General features: G+C 41.1%; 1 protein-coding gene across 6 annotated transcripts; it reads right to left on the bottom strand.

Annotated features, from left to right (window-relative positions):
• Positions 1-861: 861 nt before the first annotated feature.
• SPMIP10 (sperm microtubule inner protein 10) lies at positions 862-27,643 on the bottom strand. Of its 6 annotated transcripts, XR_008686507.2 has the most exons (6): positions 23,699-23,826; positions 22,945-23,027; positions 22,297-22,457; positions 22,040-22,121; positions 5,828-5,941; positions 862-1,606 (listed from the first exon to the last, which is right to left on the bottom strand). XR_008686507.2 is itself a non-coding variant. In XM_055430859.2 (3 exons), the coding sequence occupies exons 1-3, from the start codon at positions 27,184-27,186 to the stop codon at positions 22,248-22,250; spliced, it is 405 nt and encodes a 134-aa protein (XP_055286834.1). In that variant the 5' UTR covers positions 27,187-27,643; the 3' UTR covers positions 22,152-22,247. The 6 variants fall into 6 exon arrangements, 1 of the variants encoding a protein (XP_055286834.1); XR_008686501.2 differs by lacking the exon at positions 22,945-23,027; XR_008686504.2 differs by lacking the exons at positions 22,040-22,121; positions 22,945-23,027.
• Between the last annotated feature and the right edge of the window lie 23 nt (positions 27,644-27,666).

Genomic DNA, 27,666 nt, shown 5'->3' with positions numbered 1-27,666 from the left:
GAACTCTGCATTCAGATGCTTATATCTTTCCTTTTCTCCTTTGCTTTTCGCCTCTCTTCTTTTCACAGCTATTTGTAAGGCCTCCTCAGACAGCCATTTCGCACAACAGACTGGTTCCAAATAGGAAAAGGTGTACGTCAAGGTTGTATATTGTCACCTTGCTTATTTAACTTATATGCAGAGTACATCATGAGGAACGCTGGGCTGGAAGAAGCACAAGCTGGAATCAAGATTGCTGGGAGAAATATCAATAACCTCAGATATGCAGATGACACTACCCTTATGGCAGAAAGTGAAGAGGAACTCAAAAGCCTCTTGATGAAAGTGAAAGAGGAGAGTGAAAAGGTTGGCTTGAAGCTCAACATTCAGAAAACAAAGATCATGGCATCTGGTCCCATCACTTCATGGGAAATAGATGGAAAAACAGTGGAAACAGTGTCAGACTTTGTTTTTTTGGGCTCCAAAATCACTGCAGATGCTGATTGCAGCCATGAAATTAAAAGACGCTTGCTCCTTGGAAGGAAAGTTATGACCAACCTTGATAGTATATTAAAAAGCAGAGACATTACTTTGCCAACCAAGGTCCGTCTAGTCAAGGCAATGGTTTTTCCCGTGGTCATGTATGGATGTGAGAGTTGGACTGTGAAGAAGGCTGACCGCCGAAGAATCGATGCTTTTGAACTGTGGTGTTGGAGAAGACTCTTGAGAGTCCCTTATACTGCAAGGAGATCCAACCAGTCCATTCTAGAGGAGATCAATCCTGGATGTTCATTGGAGGGACTGATGCTAAAGCTGAAACTGCAATACTTTGGCCACCTCATGCGACGAGTTGACTCACTGGAAAAGACTCTGATGCTGGGAAAGGTTGGGGGTGGGAGGAGAAGGGGATGACGGAGAATGAGATGGCTGGATGGCATCACCGACTCTGTGGACATGAGTTTGAGTGAACTCCAGGAGTTGGTGATGGACAGGGAGGCCTGGCGTGCTGTGATTCATGGGGTCGCGGAGAGTCGGACACGACTGAGCGACTGAACTGAACTGAACTGAACTGTCCAGTTTTCCTAACACCGTTTATTAAAGAGATTATCCTTTCCCTTTTGTATATTCTTGACTTTTTTGTCATAAATCAATTTACCATATATGTGTGGGTTTACTTCTTGGCCTCTTTTCTGTTCCAGTGATCAATATGTCTGTTTTTATGCCAGTATCATATTGTTTTGATCCCACTCAGATTGAATTAAGTCCCACGCCAAGGGCCTCATTTTAACTTAATCACCTCTGTAAAGGCCCTGTCTCCAAATAAAGTCACATTCTGAAGGGGTCTTGGCTTCAAATTCAATGTGAATTTTAACGGGATACAATTCAGCCCATAACACAATTTATAATAAAATATTATATAATTTTTCACCATTTCAACAAGTGAACCATAGGGCATGGTTACACTATCACAGTGCTTCTCAAACTTTAGTTGTACCTATGAATGCCCCGGGGATCTTGTAAAAATCATAGATCCTAATGGAGTAGTTTTGGAGGGAACTGAGATTCTGCAATTCCAGCAAGCTCCCAGGTGAGGTCCTTCGACCATACCTTCCATAGCGGTGAAGCACTGAAAGACATGAAACAGTCAGATCCTTGCAGCTACTTGTAATCTGAGGATCAGAAGAAAAACAGAAAACTGAAATAGCAGGGAACAAATGTGCTCTATATTTGTACATTAGAGAAAGAAACTTAAGGTTCATATGCCAAGACAACATACTACATTAATGGAGAAAATAAGGAGGGGTGTTATTCTTACAAATGAATAAGTAAATGATGTTGATATTCACACCCCACCAGGACGATCAGACTTTCAAATCTACAAATTTGCAAGAAAGTTTTTCAAGCCATTATATAATTTCACCCCTACTACAGGTGACACATTGGGAAACCTATTGAATTTTAAAAATGTCTTTATAAAGGGAAATTATTTAATCAGTTCTAGTAGCTCCCTTTCCAGTTTATTTACTTATCAATTTTTTAAAGAATTATAATCATGCATCACATTGGAAGGATATGATTGGTGAATTAGCTGTTAGCTATCACTGTATACAGATCATCCACTAGGCTGGACTAAATTTTGCATCTTGAAGATTTTTGAGCAATTTCCAAATGTCTGACTTAAAACCAGACATTTAATAGGCCAAAGCAGTGAAGACTTCACAACTATCTTGTAATCCAAAAGCTTCATGCAGAAAGATCAGGCCCTAGAAAAGTCTGACAGATTCACTAGGGATTTACTACTAACAATCCTAGGGAGTTGGATAGCCAATGAGCTCTGAAAGTTCTTTCCTTACTAACTGGAAATACAGGAAGAACTGCTTCTATCCTTCTTGTAACCTGTTTTACACAGGTATGGGCCTCTTTCACTCTCTGGTCTAAGCACAGCATAGCTAAAGACACTGTTTTAAATCCACCCTGTCTGCAGGATTTTGTGGCATTTTCTGTGGAAAATGGGACCATAACTCGTATCATAATTTTCATGCTTAATTACCCTATTCTGAATGAGGTAACTTCTGGGGACCATCTGTTCAGAGAATAACTGGATGAACATTTCAGAGTACATATATGAAAAGGTTAATTAATGCTGTAGGCTAAAGAACAATGAGACAAGAACAGATCTGGTTAATTCAGAAAGTCTCCTCAGATGCTTCTTTTACTACAGCATCTGTGGAAAACTGTGAGGTTCTTCAGGCCCTATAATTTGCAAAATTACAGTCTTGCCAACAAACTGGGAAACTCTGGTTTATTTGTCCATGAGGAAGAATATGACCTTGAGACCAGAATCTAGATAGATTAGTAGCATCAACTTTTTAGCCTTAGTAAATAAAAAAATATTCTGACACTAAGTTCCTAGATTCACAAGATGCGCTTTTAGTATAAAGCCATGTGTTTTTGCAATGTCTGTCACCATCATGGTTCATTTTACTCCAAACATTAAAGCAAATTGGCCACATTTTAGTTGTTTGCTATATCTGATTTTCAGATATCTGTCTATGTACTGTGATGACAAATTGATGTTATATGTAGAATAAAATCTGGAGGATTAGATCACAAAATATTGTCAGTGGTTGTCTCTGAAAGCTGAAATTCTATGTAATCTTTATTTTGTACTTTTTGTTTCTCTGATTATTTTTTCTTTCTCTGATTTTTTTTCAGTGAGTATGGTTTACTTTTATAAACAGAAAGAGAGTTACTTAAAAGAAATAATGCATTTGTAGCAGATTGTTGACCAAAGCTGCTTGTTTAAACATGTCTTACTAAATGAAAAGAAATACCACCCCATAATAAGAAGTGCAAAGAAAATAATGTATTGGAAAGACTAATACCACAAACTATGCCAAGCATTACCTGGGAAAATAGAAGTTTTTAGATGTTGGGCAAATAAAATAGCTGACATCAAAAGTCGTAATGGAGTAATAAACAAAAACTTTACAATTAAATATTAAGTTTAAGCTAATTTTTTCCAACAGACTTTGGGTCATGAGAGCATATTAAACATCTATTTAAAAACTTTTTAAGGGAATTCCCCATTGGTCCAGTGATTAGGACTCTGCATGTCCACAGAAAAGGGCACAGTTTGATTCCTTGTTGGGGAACTAAAAAAAAAGAAGAAATAAAAACCTTTTAAAACTTCAGTTAGAATATTTTTTTAGGTAAGGTCTATAGACTGAATGTTTGTGTTCCCCTCTTCCCCCAACCAATGGCATCTGATCCCATTCAGTTCAGTTCAGTTCAGCCGCTCAGTCGTGTCCAACTCCATGCGACCCCATGAATCACAGCACGCCAGGCCTCCCTGTCCATCACCAACTCCTGGAGTTCACTCAAACTCATGTCCACAGAGTCGGCGATGCCATCCAGCCATCTCATTCTCTGTTGTCCCCTTCTCCTCCCGCCCCCAACCTTTCCCAGCATCAGAGTCTTTTCCAGTGAGTCAACCCATCGCATGAGGTGGCCAAAGTAATGCAGTTTCAGCTTTAGCATCAGTCCTTCCAATGAACACCCAGGATTGATCTCCTTTAGAATGGACTGGTTGGATCTCCTTGCAGTACAAGGGACTCTCAAGAGTCTTCTCCAGCACCACAGTTCAAAAGCATCAATTCTTCGGCGATCAGCTTTCTTCACAGTCCAACTCTCACATCCATACATGACCATGGGAAAAACCATAGCCTTGACTAGACGGACCTTTGTTGGCAAAGTAATGTCCCTGCTTTTTAATATACTATCAAGGTTGGTCATAACTTTCTTTCCAAGGAGTAAGCGTCTTTTAATTTCATGGCTGCAATCAGCATCTGCAGTGATTTGGGAGCCCAGAAAAATAAAGTCTGACACTGTTTCCACTGTTTTTCCATCTATTTCCCATGAAGTGATGGGACCAGATGCCATGATCTTAGTTTTCTGAATGTTGAGCTTCAAGCCAACCTTTTCACTCTCCTCTTTCATTTTCATCAAGTGGCTTTTGAGTTCCTCTTCACTTTCTGCCATAAGGGTAGTGTCATCTGCATATCTGAGGTTATTGATATTTCTCCCAGCAATCTTGATTCCAGCTTGTGCTTCTTCCAGCCCAGTGTTCCTCATGATGTACTCTGCATATAAGTTAAATAAGGTGACAATATACAGCCTTGACCCATTACTTCATGGCAAATAGATGGGGAGACAGTGGAAACAGTGACAGACTCTATTTTTTGGGGCTCAAAAATCACTGCAGATGGTGACTGCAGCTATTAAATTAAAAGACACTTGCTCCTTGGAAGAAAAGTTATGACCAACCTAGATAGCGTATTAAAAAGCAGAGACGTTACTTTGCCAACAAAGTCTGTCTAGTCAAAGTTATGGTTTTTCCAGTGGTCATGTATAGATGTGAGAGTTGGGCTATAAAGAAAGCTGGGGGCTGAAGAATTGATGCTTTTGAACTGTGGTGTTGAAGAAGACTCTTGAGAGTCCCTTGGACATCAAGGAGATCCAACCAGTCCATCCTAAAGGAAATTGGTCCTTAATATTCATTGGAAGAAGTGATGCTTCAGCTGAAACTCCAATACTTTGCCCACCTGATATGAAGAACTGATTCATTGGAAAAGACCCTGATGCTGAGAAAGATTGAAGGCAGGAGAAGGGGACAACAGAGGTTGGAAGGCATCACTGACTCAATGGACATGAGTTTGAGTAAGTTCCGGGAATTAGTGATGGACTGGGAGGCCTGGCGTGCTGCAGTCCATGGGGTCACAATGAGTCGGACACAACTGAGGGACTGAACTGAACTCACCGCCCCCCCCCAAATTGGTGCATTAATTATAAATTAACCAATATGGAAGGTATTTGGCCAGGGTGGGGGAGGGAAGGGGTAGGTTTGGGGAGGTGATTGTGTCTTGAGGGTGGAGTCCTCATGAGTGATCTTAGTGTCTAAAACAGATTCCCAGTGAGTTCCACACACCTTTCTCAATGTGAGGACACAGGTAAAAGATCTAACATGAAATAGGAAACAGGCTCTCACTAGACACCAAATCTGCTGGTGCCTTGCTGTTGGACTTCTTAGCCTCCACAACTGCGGGAAATAAAATTTTCATGTTTCTAATTCACTCTGTCAATGACATTCTGTTATAGCAGCCTGACAAGTTGCCCTGCAGCACATGGGATCTTTGTTCCCCAACCAGTCCTTGCATTGGAAGGCAGATTCTTAACCACTGGACCACCAGGGAAGTTCCTCTTTAAGTCTCATTCAATCTCATTTTTTCCCCAATGAATTTAAGTAATATATGAATATTTTATATTATTTTTTAAAACATTTACTTACTTGGCTTACTGGGTCTTAGTTGTGACATGTGGGATCTAGTTCCCTGCCAGGATCTGAAATCAGGTCCACCGCATTGGGAGCTTGGAGTCTTAGCCACTGGTCCACTAGGGAACTCTGTGAATATGTTAATTTCATAATGAAAGAAACAGAAGAAAAGGATGCCAAACTTATTTTAAAATGTAACGGTTTCAAATTAGATGTAGCCAAGTTTTCTAAAATTAGACAAGGAAATAAAATATGGCACTTTTCATTTAAAATGGTGTAGTGAATTTCTTTGTCAAGTCACGATTACTTTGCTTATTTCTCTTTCCTCCTCTGCCACTGAAGGAAAACGGGTGCGCCTTAAAGGAACGTAAGAATCCTCTTGGATGAGATGGTAGCTCCAGGGGGTCTAATGATGTCAGAGTCATCTATTTGAAAAGAGTGCTCCCCAGGTTGCTTTCCAGAGGTCATCGTATTTATTACTTTACCATAATACGTGCAGAGAAACTCCAGGCAGTTATAAATATACACGTGTACATTCTCTCTTGTATTTTTTAAAACCAATGGTAGGTCACCACACAAATCATTCTTCATTTTGCCTTTTCTTTTAATTAGTTCAGTTCAGTTCAGTTCAGTTGCTCAGTCGTGTCTGTCTCTTTTTGACCCCATGGACTGCAGCACACCAGGCTTCCCTGTCCGTCACCAACTCCTGGAGATTACTCAACCTCATGTCCATCAAGTCAGTGAGGCCATCCAACCATCTCATCCTCTGTTGTCCCCTTCTCCTCCTGCCTTCAATCTTTCCCAGCATCAGGGTCTTTTCCAATGAGTCAGTTCTTCACATCAGGTGGCTAAAGTATTAGAGTTTCAGCTTAAACATCATTCCTTCCAATGAATATTCAGGACTGATTTCCTTTAGGATGGACTGGTTGGCTCTGCTTGCAGTCCAAGGGACTCTCAAGAGTCTTCTTCAACACCACAGTTCAAAAGCATCAACTCTTTGGCATTCAGCTTTCTTTATGGTACAACTCTCACATCCATATATGACTATTGGAAAAGCCATAGCTTTGAATAGATGAACCTTTGTTGGTAAAGTAATGTCTCTGCTTTTTAATATGCTGTCTAAGTTGGTCAGTACTTTTCTTCCAAGGAGCAAGCGTCTTTTCATTTCATGGCTGCAGTCACCATCTGCAGTGATTTTGCAGCCCCCCAAAATAAAGTCTGTCACTGTTTCCACTATTTCCCCATCTATTTGCCGTGAAGTGATGGGACTGGATGCCATGATCTTAGTTTTACGAATGCTGAGATATTTAATTATATATATATTTATTTAATTATATATTTACCCTTTAATAATATGCTTTGCAAATCTGCCTTATTATTTTTAATGGATGTTTACAATAGATATACCACAATTTATTTAATCATTAGTCTCTACCTAAACATGCTGTCCCTTCTCTCAGTTTCCCTCCATGGAAATTCAAGTAGAAGGAGAAATTTGCTTCTTCTGCCTACCTGGAACATTTTGCCAATACCTAGCTAACCCATTTTTCATCCTTAACATTTTATTTTAGGCTTTCAGAAAGCCTTCCGCACCCCTCCTCCACTACCCCATCTGGGTTAGGTGCACTGAGGCTATCACAGTATTCAGCAATCTGCACTGCAAGAATGCTCAAATGACCACACACTTGCACTCATCTCACACGCTAGCAAAGTCATGCTCAACATTCTCCAAGCCAGGCTTCAACAGTATGTGAACTGTGAACTCCCAGATGTTCAAGCTGGATTTAGAAAAGGCAGAGGATCCAGAGATCAAATTGCCAACATCTGCTGGATCATGGAAAAAGCAACAGAGTTCCAGAAAAACATCTACTTCTGCTTTATTGACTATGCCAAAGCCTTTGACTGTGTGGATCACAATGAACAGTGGAAAATTCTGAAAGAGATGGGAATACCAGACCACCTGACCTGCCTCTTGAGAAACCTGTATGCAGGTCAGGAAACACAGTTAGAACTGAACATGGAACAACAAACTGGTTCCAAATAGGAAAAGGAGTACGTCATGGTTGTATATTGTCACCCTGCTTATTTAACTTATATGCAGAGTACATCATGAGAAATACTGGGCTGGAAGAAGCACAAGCTGGAATCAAGATTTCTGGGAGAAATATCAATAACCTCAGGTATTCAGATGACCCCACCCGTATGGCAGAAAGTGAAGAGGAACTTAAAAGCCTCTTGATGAAAGTGAAAGAGAGTGAAAAAGTTGGCCTAAAACTCAACATTCAAAAAACTATGATCATGGCCTCTGGTCCTATCACTTCGTGCAAATAGATGGGGAAACAGTGGAAACAGTGTGAGACTTTATTTTTTTGGCCTCCAAAATCACCGCAGATGGTCATTGCAGTCATGAAATTAAAGATGCTTGCTCTTTGGAAGAAAAGTTATGACCAAACTGCTGCTGCTGCTGCTAAGTCACTTCAGTCGTGTCCGACTCTGTGTGACCCCATAGACGGAAGCCCACCAGGCTCCCCCTTCCCTGGGATTCTCCAGGCAAGAACACTGGAGTGGGTTGCCATTTCCTTCTCCCAACTAGACAGGATTTTAAAAAGTAGAGACATTACTTTGCCAACAAAGGTTCGTCTATTCAAAGCTATGGTTTTTCCAGTAGTCATGTATGGATGTGAGAATTGGACTATAAAGAAAGCTGAGCACTGAAGAATTAATGCTTTCGAACTGTGGTGCCGGAGAAGACTCTTGAAGAGTCCCTTGAACATCAAGGAGATCCAACCAGTCCATCCTAAAGGAAATCAGTCCTGAATATTCATTGGAAGGAGTGATGCTTAAGCTGAAACTCCAATACTTTAGCCACCTGATGTGAAGAACTGACTCACTGGAAAAGATCCTGATCCTGGGAAAAATTGAAGGTGGGAGAAGAAGGGGACGACAGAGGATGAGATGGTTGGATGGCCTCACTGACTTGATGGACATGAGTTTGAGTAAGCTCTGGGAGTTGGTGATGAACAGGGAAGCCTGGTGAGCTGCAGTTCATGAGGTTGCAAAGAGTTAGACACCACTGAGGGACTGAACTGAACATTGTTCTGAATCTTTTAAAATTACATACCATGGTATAAAACCTAACCTTGTGTGTATCTTCTCTGAAATATGTTACTACATCTCTAGCATACCTAGCCAGAAGTCAAATTGCTTTGTTGGAGTGTATACATTTGGAGAAGGAAATGGCAACCCACTCCAGTGTTCTTGCCTGGAGAATCCCAAGCACGGCGGAACCTGGTGGCTTGCTGTCTATGGGGTCGCAAAGAGTTGGACACGACTGAAGCTACTTAGCAGCAGCAGCAGCATACATTTAAAATATTGACAGATGTTGCTAAATTGTCCTCCATAGATGTTGATATATGAGAACACGTATTTCCTTATACTCTAACCAATATCCTGAGTTATTAAGCTTTTTGATCTTTATCAATTTGATAAGGAAGAAGCTGTCTAATTATAGCTTTAAATGAGTGACATTGAGTGTCTTGTGTTTAAGAGGCATTCATAGTGGTGTTTTCTTTTTCCATGAATTGTCTGTTCACATTCATTGTCCATTTTTCCTTTTGGGTTGTTATTTCTTATTTACTTATAAGAGTTTTTTATATATTAAGAAAGCTAGGATTATAATATGAGCTACAGATACTGTTTCATGGTTTGTCATTTGTATTTAGTCTTTGCTTTTGGTAGTTTTTGCTGTGCTAACTTTTAAAACATAATTTAATTTTTAGTTATCTACAGTGTCTCGGATTTGTGTTATAAGAGTACTAGAAGAAAAAGGCTTTGAGATAAAGTTCACAGTCTAGTAGAAAGGAACATTCTAATTAAAACTTTGGATGAGACCAGAATTACCTTAAATTATCACTGATAACCTAATAAAAATCTTGATCATCCTGCTATCAAAACTCTAAAATTTGTTCCTCTAATAGTTTATCCCATCTTGATGAGGCCAGCTTCCTTCTACTTACTCAAGGATAACCTTGGACTTATCCTTGGTTCTCTCTCTCTCTTTTTTAATTTTAAATTTTTGTTTTCGGCTGCACTGGGTATTTTTTGTAGCACACAGGCTCTTCATTTCAGTGTTCAGGCTTTCTCTAGTTGCAGCCTGTGGGCCTCTTTTGTTGCGGTGGGCAGGCTTCTCTAGTTGGGGTGCTCAGGCTTAGTTTCCCTGTGGCATGTGGGGTCTTAGTTCCCTGGCCAGGGACTGAACCCGCGCCCCCTGCATTGGAAGGCAGATTCTTCACCAGTGGACCACTCAGAAAGTCTCATTGTCGGTTCTCTTTTTCTCTCACATGCCACATTCAAACCGTCAGCAGTTCTTATCAGCTCTATTTTAAAAATATTTCTAGAACCTGACCTCCTTTCAAACGCTTCACCACCACCCTAGTCCAAGTCACCATCTTAGCTTATCATAGATGCTCCTAAGTGGTTTCTCCGCTTCTACTACCTGGCCTATCAGTTCACTCTCAAGGAGCCAGAGATCTTTTTAAGAAATAATACAGATCATGGAGCTTCTCTGCTCAGTGCCTTACCAAGTCTCTGCATTTGACTTAGGGTAAATGTCAATGTCTTTACAATAACTGATGGTCCACTGAGACCCTCCACTCTCATCTGTTGCCTGTCTCGCGCTGCTTTCTTTGCTACTTATTACTGGGACACCAAAAGTTCCTGCCTCAGGGCCTCCACATATCTGGTGCTTTTTTCCTCAGTAGCCACAAGTTCACCCCCAATAAGTATTTTGTTCAAACATCACTTTCTTAGAAGGACCCTCTGTGATCACTATTATTTAAAATTTCTCCCTCTATTCCAGCCATTTCTGGTCCTCAGCCTTCCTCTCCCCACTTTGCTTTTCTTTATGGCTCACATCTCATATGACATTCTAAATATGCTGCTTGTTTATTTAATATCTCATCTCCTACCCAAGCTCCCCCCGATTTGAGCTTCGTGAGGGCATACATCTAGTCCTGTTGGTATGTTCAGCTTTTTTATCCCAAGTCCTAGAACAATGCCTAACACATAAACATGAGAGAATGGATTTTGGATTGTACCTGAAGGATTTCACCTTCAAACTCAGATCCACAAAAATGTACTGAAAACCAGCTATGTAAATTGTTCTGTACTTGGAGTAGTGAAGGAAAACAAAACCAGAGCCAACTTATATGCAGAAAGTTTCAAAGGAGAATTGAGGCTTAATATGAAAAACAGCACATACATAAGGGAGTTTCAGCTTTTCCAGACAGTTATATTAGAGTTAGATGTGTGAAATAGGTGATTAAGACTGGAAAATGCAAATGTGAGCTTAATTTTAAGAGATGCCAGGAGGAGGTTACACATAATTATATATGCAACAGGAAACCACTGAGAAGGCCGAGCAGAAATTAACATGATGGGAACCAGGTTTCAAATGCTTAGTCTACTAGCATGTCTAAGATGCATTGGATCTGGAAAGGCAGTTTAGAATCTAATATTATACTGTCAGTGAGAGGCTCTGAAGTAAGTGAGAGTAGCCCTAGAAAGAAATGAAAACCCCTGTGTATGTTAAATAAACATAAATTGGCAAGTGACTGGCTACAGAAAGTAAACAGCAGTCTGGGGTGGGGGCAGACAGAGCTAAGATTTTAAGTTTTGGTAACCTTAAAGCATGTCCTAGACACCTGTGGATCTTTTAGTGTGTCCTCTCATGGTTTGATGTATTTGTGTGCAAGGAGACATCAGATTTGTCCACAGAGCCTCAGCTGAGAAAGTCAGTGCATTCTCTTTATATTACTATTAGGAGTGCAAGGAATACACAGCCCAACACTGGGAGCCAGGTCTGTGGGAAGTTGGACTGAACTGATACTTAGTAAAGAGGCTGAGGAAATTATCTCCTTTTTCCATCCCTCGAGATTCTTTACCAGATATCATTGTTGGAGCTGCATCTTAACCTTAGAATTTGACAAACATTTGCATGTGTGGCCATTCAGGAAGATATAATCCAACAGCCTAGATTGAACCCAACAGCTCCTCTAACCTCTGAGAATTGCTCATGCTCACCTGCAGGGAAATCAACCCAATAAAAACATGCATATTCTACAATGGATAAGACACAAGGCAGCCCAATCCCTCCCTTATCTACGGCCGGCCCAAGTTTCTTACACAAACACCAAGAGATTAGTTAAATGCCCTGTCCAACACAAACAAAATGAAATGATGTGATTTAGAGACGCAGAGTGTCAGAAGACTTCATGTTTACCAGGGAAACAGATTTATCTAATAGCTTGCAGAATTTTTTCTGTAATAATTTTGTGCCTTCTAAATGACTTTCTTAGGTTGGTTAATTTATTTAAAAAAATAACCAAAACCAGTAAACAAAGTTTTATTGGAACACTGCCATGCTTATTTGTTTATAAAAGAAAACAAAACTTCAATCAGCCTATGGTTTACTGTGGGATTCATGTCAGTGAGGGCTGTGTGTCACTGACACGGTCATGGCCCAGTGTCCTGGAGTGTTTCTTGGCATTGCCAGTCATTTCCCACTGGACTCACTTGGCCCCATTTCCTACTCTTGGAACAAATCATCCCCAATTACTGCCTCAACTGAATGGAATATCTGAGTTGGTCAAGACAATTTGACTATATCTAGAGCCAAAAGCGAAGAACCTAATGACTCATCTCCAATTTTTTAAGTCCGATAATAAAAGATACTCTGTGATTAAAGAGTTTATTATAGGTTAAGTTTAGTGCAATATTGACTAATGCACTAAAGTTTTTTGTTCCCACTTCTCTCTGCCTATAAAGAGCTTTGCTATACATTCCTCGCGGAGAAGGCAATGGCAAGCCACTCCAGTACTATTGCCTAGAAAATCCCATGGATGGAGGAGCCTGGTTGGCTGTAGTCCGTGGAGTCGCTAAGGGTCGGACACGACTGAGCGACTTCACTTTCACTTTTCACTTTCACACATTGGAGAAGGAAATGGCAACCCACTCCAGTGTTCTTGCCTGGAGAATCCCAGGGACGGGGGAGCCTGGTGGGCTTCTGTCTATGGGGTCGCACAGAGTCGGACACGACTGAAGTGACTTAGCATAGCATAGCATACATTCCTCGAAGAGATTTTATTTGAATATGATGCAGAGAAGTAATAACCATGAGTTCGAAAAGAACTTAGAGGTCATACTGTCTCCTCATTCACACTGCATTTTATTTGTATTTTACAGTTGATGAAACTGAGGCTCAGAGAAGTAAAGTTAAATTTTCCAGACTCTATATATAACAGGCTTGTAGAAGAGCCAGAGCTAGAAACCAGTTCTTCTGACCCAGTGGTCAAGCTCTACCGTGTTTACTACAGGATAATTAAATGATCCTATTTGACAATATAACCTTCAAGTACAATAGTTTATAAATTTCAGAAAAAATGTGCCAGAGAATCGCTATCAGAAGGAACTTTCAGAAGCATCCAGTCCCACTTCCCAGTATGTCAGGAATCCCATTAAAGTTCACAGAGAGAGGATATTAGAGTAATGCAGCTGCTGCGACTGTGACCCCAGTCATTTAACAATACACGTGTTCCTGACTGGCGGCAGCTTCCACATGGTGACTCAGGAACCCAGCCTCCTTTTATCTGTAGCCTCCTCTTCCCAGGGTCTTCACCCTTTACATGCAGGAGGAGGATAGGGAAAAAACAAATGGAGAAAGATTTTTAATCTTGGTCTTGAAAGAATACATCTCAATAGTTCTCAGTGAGAATTATTCGCATGTCCCTATCGCGTTGCAAGAGAGGCTGGCAAGTGTAGTCCGTGGCTGGACAACTGCCTCTGTAGACTGTGGAAGGAGGCTTCATCTCTGACTTAGGCAGCTCCAATCAGCCAAATGCAACCTCCTGGGGAAAAGTGCAGGTGTAGTTAGCAGCCAACACTGGTACTCCAGTTTGTAAAGGGGATTTCAAGCATGCTCAGTTATGTAACTCTTTGTGACCCCACCAACTGTAGCCCACCCAGCTCCTCTGTCCATGGAATTTCACAGGTAAGAATATTGGAGTGGGTTGCCGTTTCCTCCAGGGGATCTTCCCTTCCCGGGGATCAAACCCACATCTCTTGTGTCTCGTGAATTGGCAGGTGGATGCTTTAGCCCTGAGCCCCCTGGAAGGCCCCAATCGCATCTGCTACAATCTACCCCACTCAGGGCCAGTTGTTTCTCACGTTATTATCATTCCCTCCGGTTGCAGGTCCTCCAGCATTCTGGTTGGTGCAATTTCTGGTACTTGTAAGAGGAGAATTATTGGGACAAATTACAACTTTGATGTTGCAGGCTGTCCTCAGGTTAAAAGCAGTAGTTGTTCTGATCTACTTGTTTGCACAGCTTTGTTATACTTTGGGGACTTGCTCAGGCCCAGTTTCAGATGCACTGTTTCCATCTTATGATGGATGCTGCTGGTGTACCCAATCTTATGATTTGGTTCAGTTCAGTTACTCAGTCGTGTGCGACTCTTTGCGACCCCATGAATCACAGCATGCCAGGCCTCCCTGTCCATCACCAACTCCCGGAGTTCACTCAAACTCATGTCCATCGAGTCGGTGATGCCATCCAGCCATCTCATCCTCTGTCGTCCCCTTCTCCTCCTGCCCCCAATCCTTCCCAGCATGAGTCTTTTCCAGTAAGTCAACTCATCGCATGAGGTGGCCAAAGTATTGGAGTTTCAGCTTCAGCATCAGCCCTTCCAATGAACAGCCAGGCTTGATCTCCCTTAGAATGGACTGGTTGGATCTCCTTGCAGTACAAGGGACTCTCAAGAGTCTTCTCCAGCACCACAGTTCAAAAGCATCAATTCTTCGGTGATCAGCCTTCTTCACAGTCCAACTCTCACATCCATACATGACCACTAGAAAAACCATAGGCTTGACTAGACGGACCTTTGTTGGCAAAGTAATGTCTCTGCTTTTAAATATACTATTTAGGTTGTATATTAAAAAGCAGAGACATTACTTTGCCAACCAAGGTGATTTGGTAGATCTGACCAAACCCAGCTTGTGGTGGGAAGCTCTTGTTTCACAGTCATTTGATGTCTCATAATCAGATAGTCACTTCCAGGTCACAGTAATGTGTCAGACGCTGCTTTGTGAATGGCGTATAGTTCTCTGCTACAGGTAACACAGCTTTGCCCAAGAACCCTAGAGATCTGCACTGCAGTTCTCACATTTAGGGTCCTGAAGTATTTCACGCAACATCTTTATCTACCACAGATACATCAAATACCCTAGAATTTTTGGCGTCATGTGGCCCAAAAGGCAGTGTTTCTTATACCATAACCTAGATCCACTACAGACCCCTTTTGCATTCTAAGTCCCACTTAAACTGGTAGGCTTCCTCATGTGGCAAGCTCAGTTGCTCAGTCACGTCCAACTCTTTGCAACCTCGTGGACTATAGCCCACCTTGCTCCTCTGCCCAAAGGATTTTCCAGGCAAGGATAGTAGAATGGGTTGCCATTTCCTCCTCTGGGGGATCTTTCCAACCCAGCTATCCAACCTGTCTCCTGCATTGGCAAGCGGATTCTTTACCACTGAGCCATCTGGGAAGCTCAGTAAACTTCTTCATCACCCACTAAATAGCTATCTGTTTTCATTTACAACTTTTAATTTTGAAATAACTACAGACTGCCAGGAAGTGGCAAAGACAGTATAAGCATTCCTGTGTACCAGGCTTCCCCCTGTTTTCCTCATACATGTTAAATACCCAGAGCCATTGCAGAATTCAATACAGCTTCTTCTTCCTATATTTTGTCCTAGTTCTCTGCAGGTGAAAATCTTAGCAATGGCACCACTACAGCAAGTCAAGCAGTAACAATAGTTCACTCACTACCGATGACGGGGTTCTCATTGCCATCTAGTGGATGAGTACTCCAACACCAAACCTACATCCAGTTGGCTTCCTAGGACCATTCCTCTCACTAGCTGTCTTAAATCACTTTCTCTGCGAACAGAATCTGAGGTGGGACTTCTTACTTAAAAGATCTTAAGGAGAAACATTTTAGGGAGTGAAAAATGTAGGAGAGAGCAGGGGATGAAGTTCAGTAAAGATATGGCTTTAGGAGAAGTCTAGTCTCAACTTGATCCCATGGGAAGCCCTGAATCATGAATTGCTCCACCCAGAGGTGTCATGTCATGTATTAGTCGCTCAGTTGTGTCCGACTCTTGTGACCTTGTGGACTGTAGCCCACCAGGCTCCTCTGTCCATGGGATTCTCCAGGTAAGAATACTGGAGTGGGTTGCCATTCCCTTCATCCAGGGGATCTTCCCAATCCAGGGATCGAACTAGGGTTTCCTTCATTGCAGGCGAATTCTTTGCCATCTGAGCCATCAGAGGTGAAGGCTGCTAATCCTTTCATCACTCAGCCTTTGTCCACGGCCTTCCCCTGGGTGGGTAGGTGTAAGTTACTGCCATTATCTCTTGGATCAGTGCCGGGTGAGGGGGTTTCAGCAAGCCAAGGGCAATTCCACATGAAAGGACAAAAGCCTGAGCCAGGAGCAGCCAACACCCACAGCATCTGGGGGATGGATGCACACCCTGTGAAGGGGCAAATGGGCAGGGCCTCCAACAGCATCTTCTGTCCCTCCCTGAGGAGACGATACAGGTTCAAAGCTGAATGATGAGAAGGAGGCAGCCACGGGAAAATCTGGGGAAGATCATTCCAGGTAGTTCTGAGATGAGAACTGACTTGGCATGTTTGAAGTGCAGAAAGGTCATTGCCAGTGGAATGGGGTGACAGAGGCGAGGATGGAGAGACTGAGCTTGTGAATCTGACAGAGCAGCACAACACAGGCAACAGCTGGCGTTTATTCTGACCACCGCTTCCTCGAGACACTTAACATCTTTAAAGCATGTTACTAATGGAATTTTTTTTGTTCTGAGAAAATCTGAGAGGTGTGATTAGAAACGTCATTCCTTATTACTCAGCCATAAAAAAATAAATAATGCTATCTGCAGCCGTATGGATGGACCTAGAGATAATCGCACTAAGCAAAGTCAGAAAAAGAAAGTCAAATACCACAGGCTATCACTTATATGTGGAATCTAAAAATGACACAAATGAACTTATTTACGAAACAGAGTCACACACATAGGGAGCAGACTTGTGGTTGCCAGAGGTGGAGGGGACCTGGAGGAGGGATGGATTAGGAGTTTGGGGTTAGCAGTGCAAACTCTTGGGTAGAGAATGGATAAACAAGGTGCTACTGTACAGCACAGGGGCCTATATTCAATATTCTGTGATAAATCAAAACGAAAAAGAATATGAAAAAGAATGTACATGTATGGGGATATATATATATATATTTATAGCTGAACCACTCTGCTATATAGCAGAAATTAACACATTGTAAATCAGCTAATACTTCAATGAAATGTTTTTTTAAAAAAGAAATGTCATTCCTGCTTTTATTAGAAATACACACCCCCACATCAGCTCATAGCTCATTTCAAATGCATCAGATCTTAGATATGAACGTATAAGCTCTTAAATATCATTGCTTTCATGAATTTTTATAAATTAACACAGCAGGTCCAATCTTGACCTTGCGTGCCTTATTTATTCCTTCTAATCAGGCTATACTTAAATAAACTATCTTTGAAAGGGAAAACAGGTTAGTCACACTAAATGGTTTTCTTAAAATACTTCACCATAAAAAATAAGAAACAACTGCACCTCCTGGTACTCCTACATCACACACTGATTTTTTCCTCTCTGCGTTATCATCTGTCTTTCTAGTAAAAGTGTTTTATAACTTTTCTTGGAGGTTAAAATAGCTCTAATAGGGACTTCCCTGGTGGTCCAGTGGTTAGGACTCAGTCCTTTCACTCCCAAGGGCTAGGATTTGATCCCTGGTTGAGGAAGCTGTGCGTGAAAAAAAAAAAAAAGGTTGTAATAGTGCCTTACTGACCAGCTTTATAAAGGTGACTTACCAAGTGCAGCTAAACTCATTTCCAGGATAGGCTGACCGCGTGCTCAAGCCTTGCTGTGCACTTCATTCACTCTGATGTAAACCATCTCGATGGAGGTCCCTATTCCCCATCTGCATAGCTTTGATCCTAATTGGGGCTTCTTACCTAGATTTATGTTCAAACCAGTTTATCTCTTAATCTTCAATCCATCCTTTGAACTATTGCCAGATTAGTTTTTCTCAAACTCTGTCATGATCATTAATAGTAATCTATTTCAACCACTGATTTGGAATTTAAAGTCCTCAATAAGCTGGGTCCTTTTTCCTAAGATTTCCTAAGATTACCTTCTTTTATTTCCCAGTAGAAAACTTTTCTCTGCCTAGGATATCCTCACATTTTCTGTAAACATAGTGATTTTTCCTCATTGCCTCTGTTTATGCTTTTCCCATGTGTGGAAAGTCCTTTCTAGCTCTCACTGGCTTACATCTGACCCATTGCTCAAATTCAGCATCCTGTTGAAACCTGCTCTGATTTCTCTGACACTCTAAAGCTTAACTCTCCTCTGGAGGGTAGCACCAGCTGAGGTGCTAGGCAACACTTAGGATAAAATGCACCTGTGATTGCTTGAGAACCCCATGACCTTTGTCTCCTAATACCAGGAAGAAAATGAACCTTGCTGTACTTGCAAGATATTCTCTTAAATCCCCAAAACAGACCAAAGAATGCCCAAGTTAATTTTCCTGATCAAAGAAAGAACAGAGTTGTCACAGCTCATTGCTAGGGGTAATTAAATATATCTTGTGTTACTTCACTGAAAGAGGATTTTTGGAAATTAGTGCTCGTTGTCCCTTGGACTTCACCCCATGTACCTTTTTGCTTTGCTGATTTTGTTCTGTATCTGTAACTGAGCAGAACCCTATGGGCCTTCCTGGAACAGACTCCCCACAACATGTCTTCTGCCTGCCTCTTGTCTGTAGAAAAAATTTAGCCTCCGAGGCCTTCCTTGAATTCCAAAGAAACACTTTACTGATGGTTTTTAATTTGTCCCTAGAAAAAGACATGTTTTTCTGTCTAAATGTGTTATCCCTTAGTTTTTTTTTTCAGTTTTCAAATTTTTACATATCAGGTTTAATTCCACTGTAAAGCACTGAGGGGTAGACCCAAAGGGTTTAAGCTCCCCTTTGTGAATAAAATGCTCTATCTGAAAATTTGTTAGGTACAGAAGCATTGAAGAATTTCTACCTCTGATTTCTATAATATCACAATATCTCTAATAGGTAATGACAAAGATTTTTCTTATTAAAAAAGTGCAAACCAACAAAACATTAAAAAAAAAAAAGTTGTTTGGTTTTTTTTTTTTTTGCGCAACACAGCAGAGACCTCTTCTGGTCAAGAAGCAGAAGGCTTAGGCAGAGAACCAACTTGGAAAAGGTTCAGGTGGAGAGAATTGGTATTGGAGAAAAAAGAATATGAAATAGGTTTCATAGAAGAGTTGGCAGTTGTGTTGAATATGAAATTGACAGCAGAATAGAAAGGAATGCCTTCCACGTGTGGGGAGCAGTGTCTGCAAAGGTAAAATACAGCGGTGTTTGCTGCAGATGATTTACAAAGATACAAGGATATAAATAAGAATCATAACTCCACCTTCCAGAACTAACATTGTAAACATTTTGATGTTCTGGCTTCCAGCACTGTTTTCTGGTCATAGGCATTCTCCTTATCCACACAAGTTGCTAGATCCTGACTTTTTTATCCAGCCTTCTATCCCACATATTTTGCCACCTTCCCCTTTTTAAAAAATTTTAACAGTTTTTTTGTTTTTGTGTAGCATGTGCCACCAGGGATCAAACCTGCACCCCCTACAGTGGAGGTGCAGATTCCTAACCACTGGACCACCAGGGAAGTCCCATTTTACCAGTTTCTAATGAAAGTTGCTAAGAAGATGATTCTTGCGTTTTCTCAATTGTTTCTTCCTTATGTCTGCCCCTTGCCTTTCCCACTTGGCCAGACTTTGGATTGTTTTCCGGCTTTGTCTGTTTTCGGTCTTTGTCCGTTTTTCGTCTAGTGACAGCGCCTCACCGGGCTGAAGGCCTCCGTGGACACTTGTGCTGTTAGCTTCCTCTTGCTGTACTCAGTGTAGGCGACGTACTTCTCCCCTAAGCTCGGGCTGTGTTGCCCGTTGCTGCTCTTTGCAGGGCCCTCACAAAATCAGAACTGTTTTATCCTTTCAGATCAGCACAGATCGAACGCTGCTCTTCTGTCTCAGCTCTTTTGGAATGAAGGGAAGACATAATCTTCCTGTGAATGTGGGGCAGTGCACTGATGTGCCTTTTCTGATGATGAGAAGCCACAAAAGAATTGAACTTCATTTTGGCTGCTGGTGCTTCAGGAGTGGCCACTGTTTTGGCCACATTCTTAAAAGAAGACAGATGCTCTCTGACAGCCAGGCCTCTAGTGGTAAATCAGGAGAAAAGCCAGAGAACTCATAGTGAAGACTTTGGAACTGGTCTCTGTATTGCCAGGGCCCCAGTTGTGCACTGAGATGCACAGAGCTTGGGGAGTGTAGTGCTGGCTCCATTCCAGCCACTGCTCACCCTCTCTGCCAGACAGCCCTGTGTGGGACACACCTATTCATCTGCTCTTGGCGGCCCCTTAGCCTGCTGGAAGCTAATTTGTAATGGTCAAATATGATCACCTATATTCTCAATATGTGTAAAATATATCCCTTGTCATTTTTGACCCTGGAAATCTCAGAGATTTACCAGCCACAGGGATTAACCCACCTGGGCCAAGATGCAGCATGATAATCTGCTCTCTTGGGAATCTTTCAAAGCATATTTATTCATTTGGCTGAGCCACATTTTTTACTGAGGCATGTGGGCTCTTAATTGCAGCATGTGGGATCTAGTTCCCTGACCAGGGATTGAAAGAGGACCCTCTTCATTAGGAGCTCAGAGTCTTAGCTACTGGGCCACCAGGGAAGTCCCTGGAATTTTTAAAGAAGGAAGCCATAGGTACAAATTAGAGTTTACATTTAAGAGAGTGAAATTAGATGAGGGATAATCTGAAAGAGAATCACTTCCCAGGATGTAACATAGAGGGTCACACAAAATTAGAGAAAATTAAGTAGAACAGAATAATTGATACTGTAGAGTGATGAGACTGTCACTGAGCCAGGTACCCTAAAGTGCCTAAAGGAATTTAGATAGAAGGCTTATTACAAGAATAGAGCTATATCACCAGAGATGTCTGCAAAAATGTGAGCAAGGTATGGTGGGGGAAACGCTCAAGATTGCTATCCTCTCTATGTCCCATTGTTTCTGCATGGCCCAGCAAACATTTATGGAACGTTTGCTTTTCCATCTCCATGTCAATTACCTTCCTCCTCTCTGAAGCCCAAATCGCTATTCTCAAATCCTCTTCTGTCTTTAGCTGAAGATGATATATAAGGTGAGGGTTTCAGTCATTTTGGTGAGTTACTCCGTTTTCCTGGGTCTCTCCCATGTATACATGTTATTTAATGTTTATTTGATTTTCTCCTGTTAGTCTGTCTCATGTCAATTCAATTCTTAAACCCACCAGAAGAACCTGGAAGAACAGAGGAAAATTTTTTCCTCCCCAACAAATGTTGATGGACATTTGTTTCTACCTTTTGGCTATAATGAATAATGCTGCTATGAACATTGGTGTACAAATATTTGTTCAAGTCACTGCTTTTAATTCTTTGGGGCATATGCCTAGAATTGAAATTGCTGGGTCACAAGGTAATTCTGTGTATAATTCTTTGAGAAACCACTATACTGTCTTCCACAGCAGTGCATCATTTTTACACATAGTCATTCTTATTTCTTAAGTTATGTGAATCAGTTCTTTGCTGTAGGATACTGATACTTGAATACACTGAACCAATAGGGAAAGTATATCTCAGCTAAAATTATATGATGCATCATAAAGTTGTCTACCAAACACTTCTCATAACCATATTGGTTAGTTCAGTTCAGTTCAGTCGCTCAGTCGTGTCCAACTCTTTACCAGTATAGCCTTAGGGTTATGTGTGTTGGTGAGGGAGGCAGAAAGGTGTTGGGGCAATCAGAAAAGTAGCAAAAATAATCCTACATCCTCCAACTCTATCTCAGTTTGGTTTACCTGACCCTGAGTTTTGGAAGAGATGAATAATAAGGATGGAATGAGGAGAAGAAACAGGTAAAAGAGTGTGGTGAAGAAAGATGGTGGGACTGGATCAGTCTGCTGTTTCTTAACTACTTACTCTGAAATCAATTTCAGTGAGACAGTTTTCCTTGCTCCTCCACTTCATTTCAGGTATTCTCAGAGACTATTTTCTTTCTAAGCTGTAATAATGTAAAAAAAAAATATGCAGTTGCCTTATAGCCTTTGAATAAATTAAACCTGTAGGCGAAATATTTATGGAAGAGAGAGAGGGAGAGACTGAACTACTTGATTATTTTATTCTTTGATCAGATCAGTCGCCTCCTGAAGCCATGGGAAATCACAGTGCTTTGGTACCTGGAGAGAGGTGAATGCAGAGGCATATCTGCAATTTTTATTTCTGGGGGGCCTTTCTTCAAGACAGCTTTACGATCTTCCCCATGGCAAAGCCTTTCACTGTGATCCAAAAACAGAGAGTCTTCCAAAGGGCCAGCATGGATCCCACATGCTTCTGCGTGCTAAGAGGAAGAAAAAATCTGCTGTATATCACACCAAAAATCACTTTATTATATTAAGATGGAATTTGCCCAGTAGTTTTTCTCTTACTGTCAAGAAGGAATCTCTAGTGGGCAAAGCAATAACCCTTTTTTTAAAAAGCAGTGCTAACTGGTGTCTTCCAACCAACAGGAAGAGCCAGTGGTGTGGGCTGCAGACTCTAAACTTGGAGTCAGATCACTGACCTTTAGCTTCACCACTTATGTGTCCTTGGGCAAGTCATTTATGCCCTGTGGGACTCAGTTTTCTCAAATATAAAATGGGAATTATTAAGCAATTCTTTGAGTGTTGAATAAAACATTTTATGTGAATGAAAAATCTTGCTGACTTTCAGAGCTCTTTTTAGGGCTTCCCTGGTGGCTCAATGGTAAAGAATCTGCCTGCCAGTGCAGGAGACTTGGGTTCAATCCCTATGTCAGGAAGATGCCTGAGAAGGAAATGGCAACTCACTCAGGTATTCTTGCCTGCGAAATCCCATGCACAGAGGAGACCGGCAGGCTACTGTCCATGGGATCACAAAGAGTCGGACACCACTGAGCAACCAAAGAACACAAAGTAAAATAAGCTGTAGAGTGTGTGGAGGCCGCTGCAACTGCTATTGGATAGATAACAGTTACTTATTTGTAATAAGAGGTTATTATCTGAATTGTACATCTATTTCTGACTCTCTGATATTGCTGAATAGCAGTCTGGCCTGATCTTGGGGTGCAGCCCCCTCTCTCCTGTGCCCTGCTCTTGTTTTCATGTTGTTAAATAACTATTTCATCTCCTATAGGAAAAATGGCACAATGGAAGAGAGGCAAAGCTAGCATTTACTCAGTGCACATTCATTATAATTCTCGTTTAGTTTTCACTTTTACTCTGTAAGATAGATGCTCCATACACCAGTTGTTATTACATTTTAAAACTGTTAGGAACATTGTCAACTAAATTGCAGAAGTGAAATAACAATGAAAAATTTATGCTGAATTATAGCTCTAAAGAGTAAGGTCAAGAATAATAGAAATGTTTTATATATAATATTCATATTTTATAATATCATCTGTTTTGGTAAAGTATATTCTTATTCAACATTAATTGCTAATTGATTAGAAATGTGGAAATTAGTTACATATACACATTTCTTCCTAGGAATCGTAACTTGAAACTTCTTGTTGTCTGATTAGTACAAAATATTATATTCTCTTTTAAAGAAACAACTTACCTTTTCACAAGTGAATGGTAAATCTGAATTTGGAAAATGTTTTGAAACTGCTGACTACTGAATAGAAGCACTGAGTGAACAAGGGTCTTATCTATAAATCTAGCCAAACTGTTCCCATAGCTTTCAACCTGAGTTTGCAGTACAGCTGTAAAAATACACTCTGTAAAGAACAGACCTGTGGTTGCCAAGGGGGAGGAGAAGTAGGGGAGAGTTGGATTGGGAGTTTGGGATTATCAGATGCAAACTATTGCAAATAGAATGGATAAACAACAAGGTCCTACTGTATGGCATGGAGAAATATATTCAATCTCCCGTAATAAACCATTAATGGAAAAGAATATAAAAGAGAATGTGTATATTTACATACATATATAACTGAATCACTTTGCTGTACAGCAGAAATGAACACATTGAAAATAAAATATACTTCAATAAAAATATACACACTCTGTTCAGTTCAGTTCAGTCGCTCAGTCGTGTCTGACTCTTTGCGACCCCATGAATCACAGCACGCCAGGCCTCCCTGTCCATCACCAACTCCCGGAGTTCACTCAAACTCATGTGCATAGAGTCGGTGATGCCATCCAGCCATCTCATTCTCTGTCATCCCCTTCTCCTCCCGCCCCCAACCTTTCCCAGCATCAGAGTCTTTTCCAGTGAGTCAACTCTTCACATGTGGTGGCCAAAGTATTGGAGTTTCAGCTTTAGCATCAGTCCTTCCAATGAACACCCAGGATTGATCTCCTTCAGAATGGACTGGTTGGATCTCCTTACAGTCCAGGGGACTCTCAAGAGTCTTCTCCAGCACCACAGGTCAAAAGCAATCAGTTTTCTTCACAGTCCAACTCTCACATCCATACATGACCACTGGAAAAACCATAGCCTTGACTAGACGGACCTTGGTTGGCAAAGTAGTCTCTGCTTTTTAATATACTATCTAGGTTGGTCATAACTTTCCCTCCATGGGGTAAGCGTCTTTTAATTTCATGGCTGCAATCAGCATCTGCAGTGATTTGGGAGCCCAAAAAAATAAAGTCTGACACTTTTTCCACTGTTTCCCCATCTATTTCCCATGAAGTGATGGGACCAGATGCCATGATCTTCGTTTTCTGAATGTTGAGCTTCAAGCCAAACTTTTCACTCTCCTCTTTCACTTTAATCAAGAGGCCTTTGAGTTCCTCTTCACTTTCTGCCATAAGGGTGGTGTCATCTGCATATCTGAGGTTATTGATATTTCTCCCAGTAATCTTGATTCCAGCTTGTGCTTCTTCCAGCCCAGCGTTCCTCATGATGTACTCTACATATAAGTTAAACAAGTGGGGTGACAATATACAACCTTGACGTACTCCTTTTCCTATTTGGAACCAGTCCGTTGTTCCATGTCCAGTTCTAACTGTTGCTTCCTGACCTGCATACAGGTTTCTCAAGAGGCAGGTCAGGTGGTCTGGTATTACTATCTCTTTCAGAATTTTCCACAGTTTATTGTGATCCACACAGTCAAAGGCTTTGGCATAGTCAATGAAGCAGAAATAGATCTTTTTCTGGAACTCTCTTGCTTTCTCCATGGTCACTCTGTACTACAGCCTGAACAATAATGGTGCCTACGACTGAATAACTTAACAACTGTGAGTTGGCATTATGTAGCGAAAATGTAGACATATATTTCTGATATCTTTTAGTTTATCTATTTAGATATGAAGCATTCTTACTACAAGGAAAAAGTTAACTATGAGAGATGATGAATGTGTTAATTATCTTGATCTTGATAATCAGTGATGTACAAAGCATCAGGCTGTACACTTAAAAATTTTTATTTTTGGCAGCACTGGGTCTTCCTTTTCTCATGTGGACTTTCTCCAGTTGCAGAGTGTGGACTTATTGTGGTGGCTTCTCTTGTTGCAGAGTACAGATTCTAGGTGCGTGGGCTGAACTGCTCCATGGCATGTGGAATCATCTTGGACCAGTGATCCAACCTGTGTCCCCTTTACAGGCAGGCAGATTTCTAACCACTAGAGGGAAGCTCCTATTTTTAAAGATTTTTTTAATAAATTAGCCTTTTGCTGTATATGCTATAAATATTTCCCCGAGTTGCCCTCAAATTTTTTTGTTGTTGTTGAGGTATGGTTGGTGTACAATATTATGTAAGTTACTGCTGTATAACATAGTGATTCACAATTTTCTGTAGTTTTTTTTCGGCCACACCATACAGCATGAGGAACTTCCCCAACCAGGGATCAAACCTGTGCCTCTTGCAGTGGAAGCACGAGTCTCAACCACTAGACTACCAGGGAAGTCCCATGTTGTATACTTTAAATATACACAATCGTTGTCTATTGTTCCTCAATAAAGCTGAAAAAATGAAAAATAAATTTCAAAACAGACTTTGTAGAGTTGTATGTTTATACACAGATATGTTACAAACTATAGTTTTTTTAAAATTATGAATATTTATAGGAAAATACCTTCAGATTCACATTCCTGAATTTCATGTTCTGTTTCCAAGGCATTACATAATGTCTTGGGATCATCCCTTGCTTTAAGGAAAACCGTGGCAAATGAATCTCGCAACACCTGAAGATTAAGAAAGCAAGAAGGGTATCTTGTCAACTAAATACAATTGCGTTAGCATCATTTGAGGGAATGGAAGCAGTTGTGTCTGTGAGGTTTGGACCCCTGCAGCTGTAGGACAGAGCTGCCACTGCTTTGAGACTCACCTATTAATAGCAGATAACCGACCCATTAAATCCCCAAGTGTCACCAAGAGTCCACTCTGGGTATCATTACTCTAACTGCATGCTGTCCTTTACAATTTGCTTATGTTCATTTTGGCCTATTTTAAGGGGAAAAACAGCATACCATGATTTAGCTCAGGCCTATGCACTGGCTAAAGGAATCTCTGGCCAGTCACAAAAATCAGTAACTAATTTAGCTTCTGATTTAGTACATGCTGTACACTCAGGCGGAGAAGGCAATGGCAAGCCACTCCAGTACTCTTGCCTGGAAAATCCCATGGATGGAGGAGCCTGGTAGGCTGCAGTCCGTGGGGTCGCTAAGGGTCGGACACGACTGAGCGACTTCACTTTCACTTTTCACTTTCACACATTGGAGAAGGAAATGGCAACCCACTGCAGTGTTCTTGCCTGGAGAATCCCAGGGATGGGGGAGCCCGGTGGGCTTCCGTCTATGGGGTCACACAGAGTCGGATACGACTGAAGTGACTTAGCAGCAGCAGCAGTACACTCAGGACAGTCTTGCTTTCTCTAGAACACAGTTTTGTTCTGGAACATAACGTTTTCTATATCGATAGCAAGGGGAAGCATAGAATTGGTGTCCCTATGAATGTAACTCCCAGACTGAAAACAAACAAAACCACCGGAAAACCCCAAACCCTTAAGTCCTCACTTATTAGCAGGCTTATCTGAATTCTCATCAGAACAGTTGTTGGTGAGTTTAGGTAAGATCGGACAAGTGTCTTTGCCTGAAGCCATCACTGCCCGTAGTGACAGGAATTCTCATCTAGAACTTCACTAGTCTACTAATTATGATGGCAGTGCTGCCTCAGATGTAACAATGTTTTGCTAACTTCATAGCAACCCATAGCAATTGCTTCAGCAGTTAATTAAGAATGTGGGGCTTAGAGCCATTTTCAGTGTTTTTTAAATACTCCTCGAGTACAATATCATTCTTATCATGAGCACTTAAAAAATAAGGATATTTGCAGACATACTACAACTTTGACAAAGATACTAGGAAACATAGTGGACTAAGCAATTATTACTCACAAATAATCACTTCATATTTTCCTCTTTATATATTGCACATAGCTGATACGTCCCATTTCTGTTTCATCATTATTTAGATATCTGTGACTGTGTCTTGAAAGTCCCTTGTACTGCAAGGAGATCCAACCAGTCCATTCTAAGGGAGATAGATCCTGGGTGTTCATTGGAAGGACTGATGCTAAAGCT

This window comes from Moschus berezovskii, chromosome 8 (genome assembly GCF_049115385.1).
Source record: "Moschus berezovskii isolate FMDL1 chromosome 8, NW_MosBer_1.0, whole genome shotgun sequence".
Taxonomy (NCBI): Eukaryota; Metazoa; Chordata; class Mammalia; order Artiodactyla; family Moschidae; genus Moschus; species Moschus berezovskii.
Note: the sequence above shows the minus strand (reverse complement) of the source record. Positions and strands in the feature narration are given on the sequence as shown.

What these genes read in the sequence shown, in the direction of transcription:
- SPMIP10 (XM_055430859.2), bottom strand. Translation starts at nt 27,186, where the DNA reads ATGGCTTCAGGCAAAGACACTTGTCCGATCTTACCTAAACTCACCAAC. An exon ending in TCAGATAAGCCTGCTAATAA is followed by an intron (nt 26,270 to 27,100) that starts GTGAGGACTTAA and finishes CTTAATCTTCAG; the next exon opens with GTGTTGCGAGATTCATTTGC. An exon ending in TCAGGAATGTGAATCTGAAG is followed by an intron (nt 22,458 to 26,160) that starts GTATTTTCCTAT and finishes TCTTCCTCTTAG; the next exon opens with CACGCAGAAGCATGTGGGAT.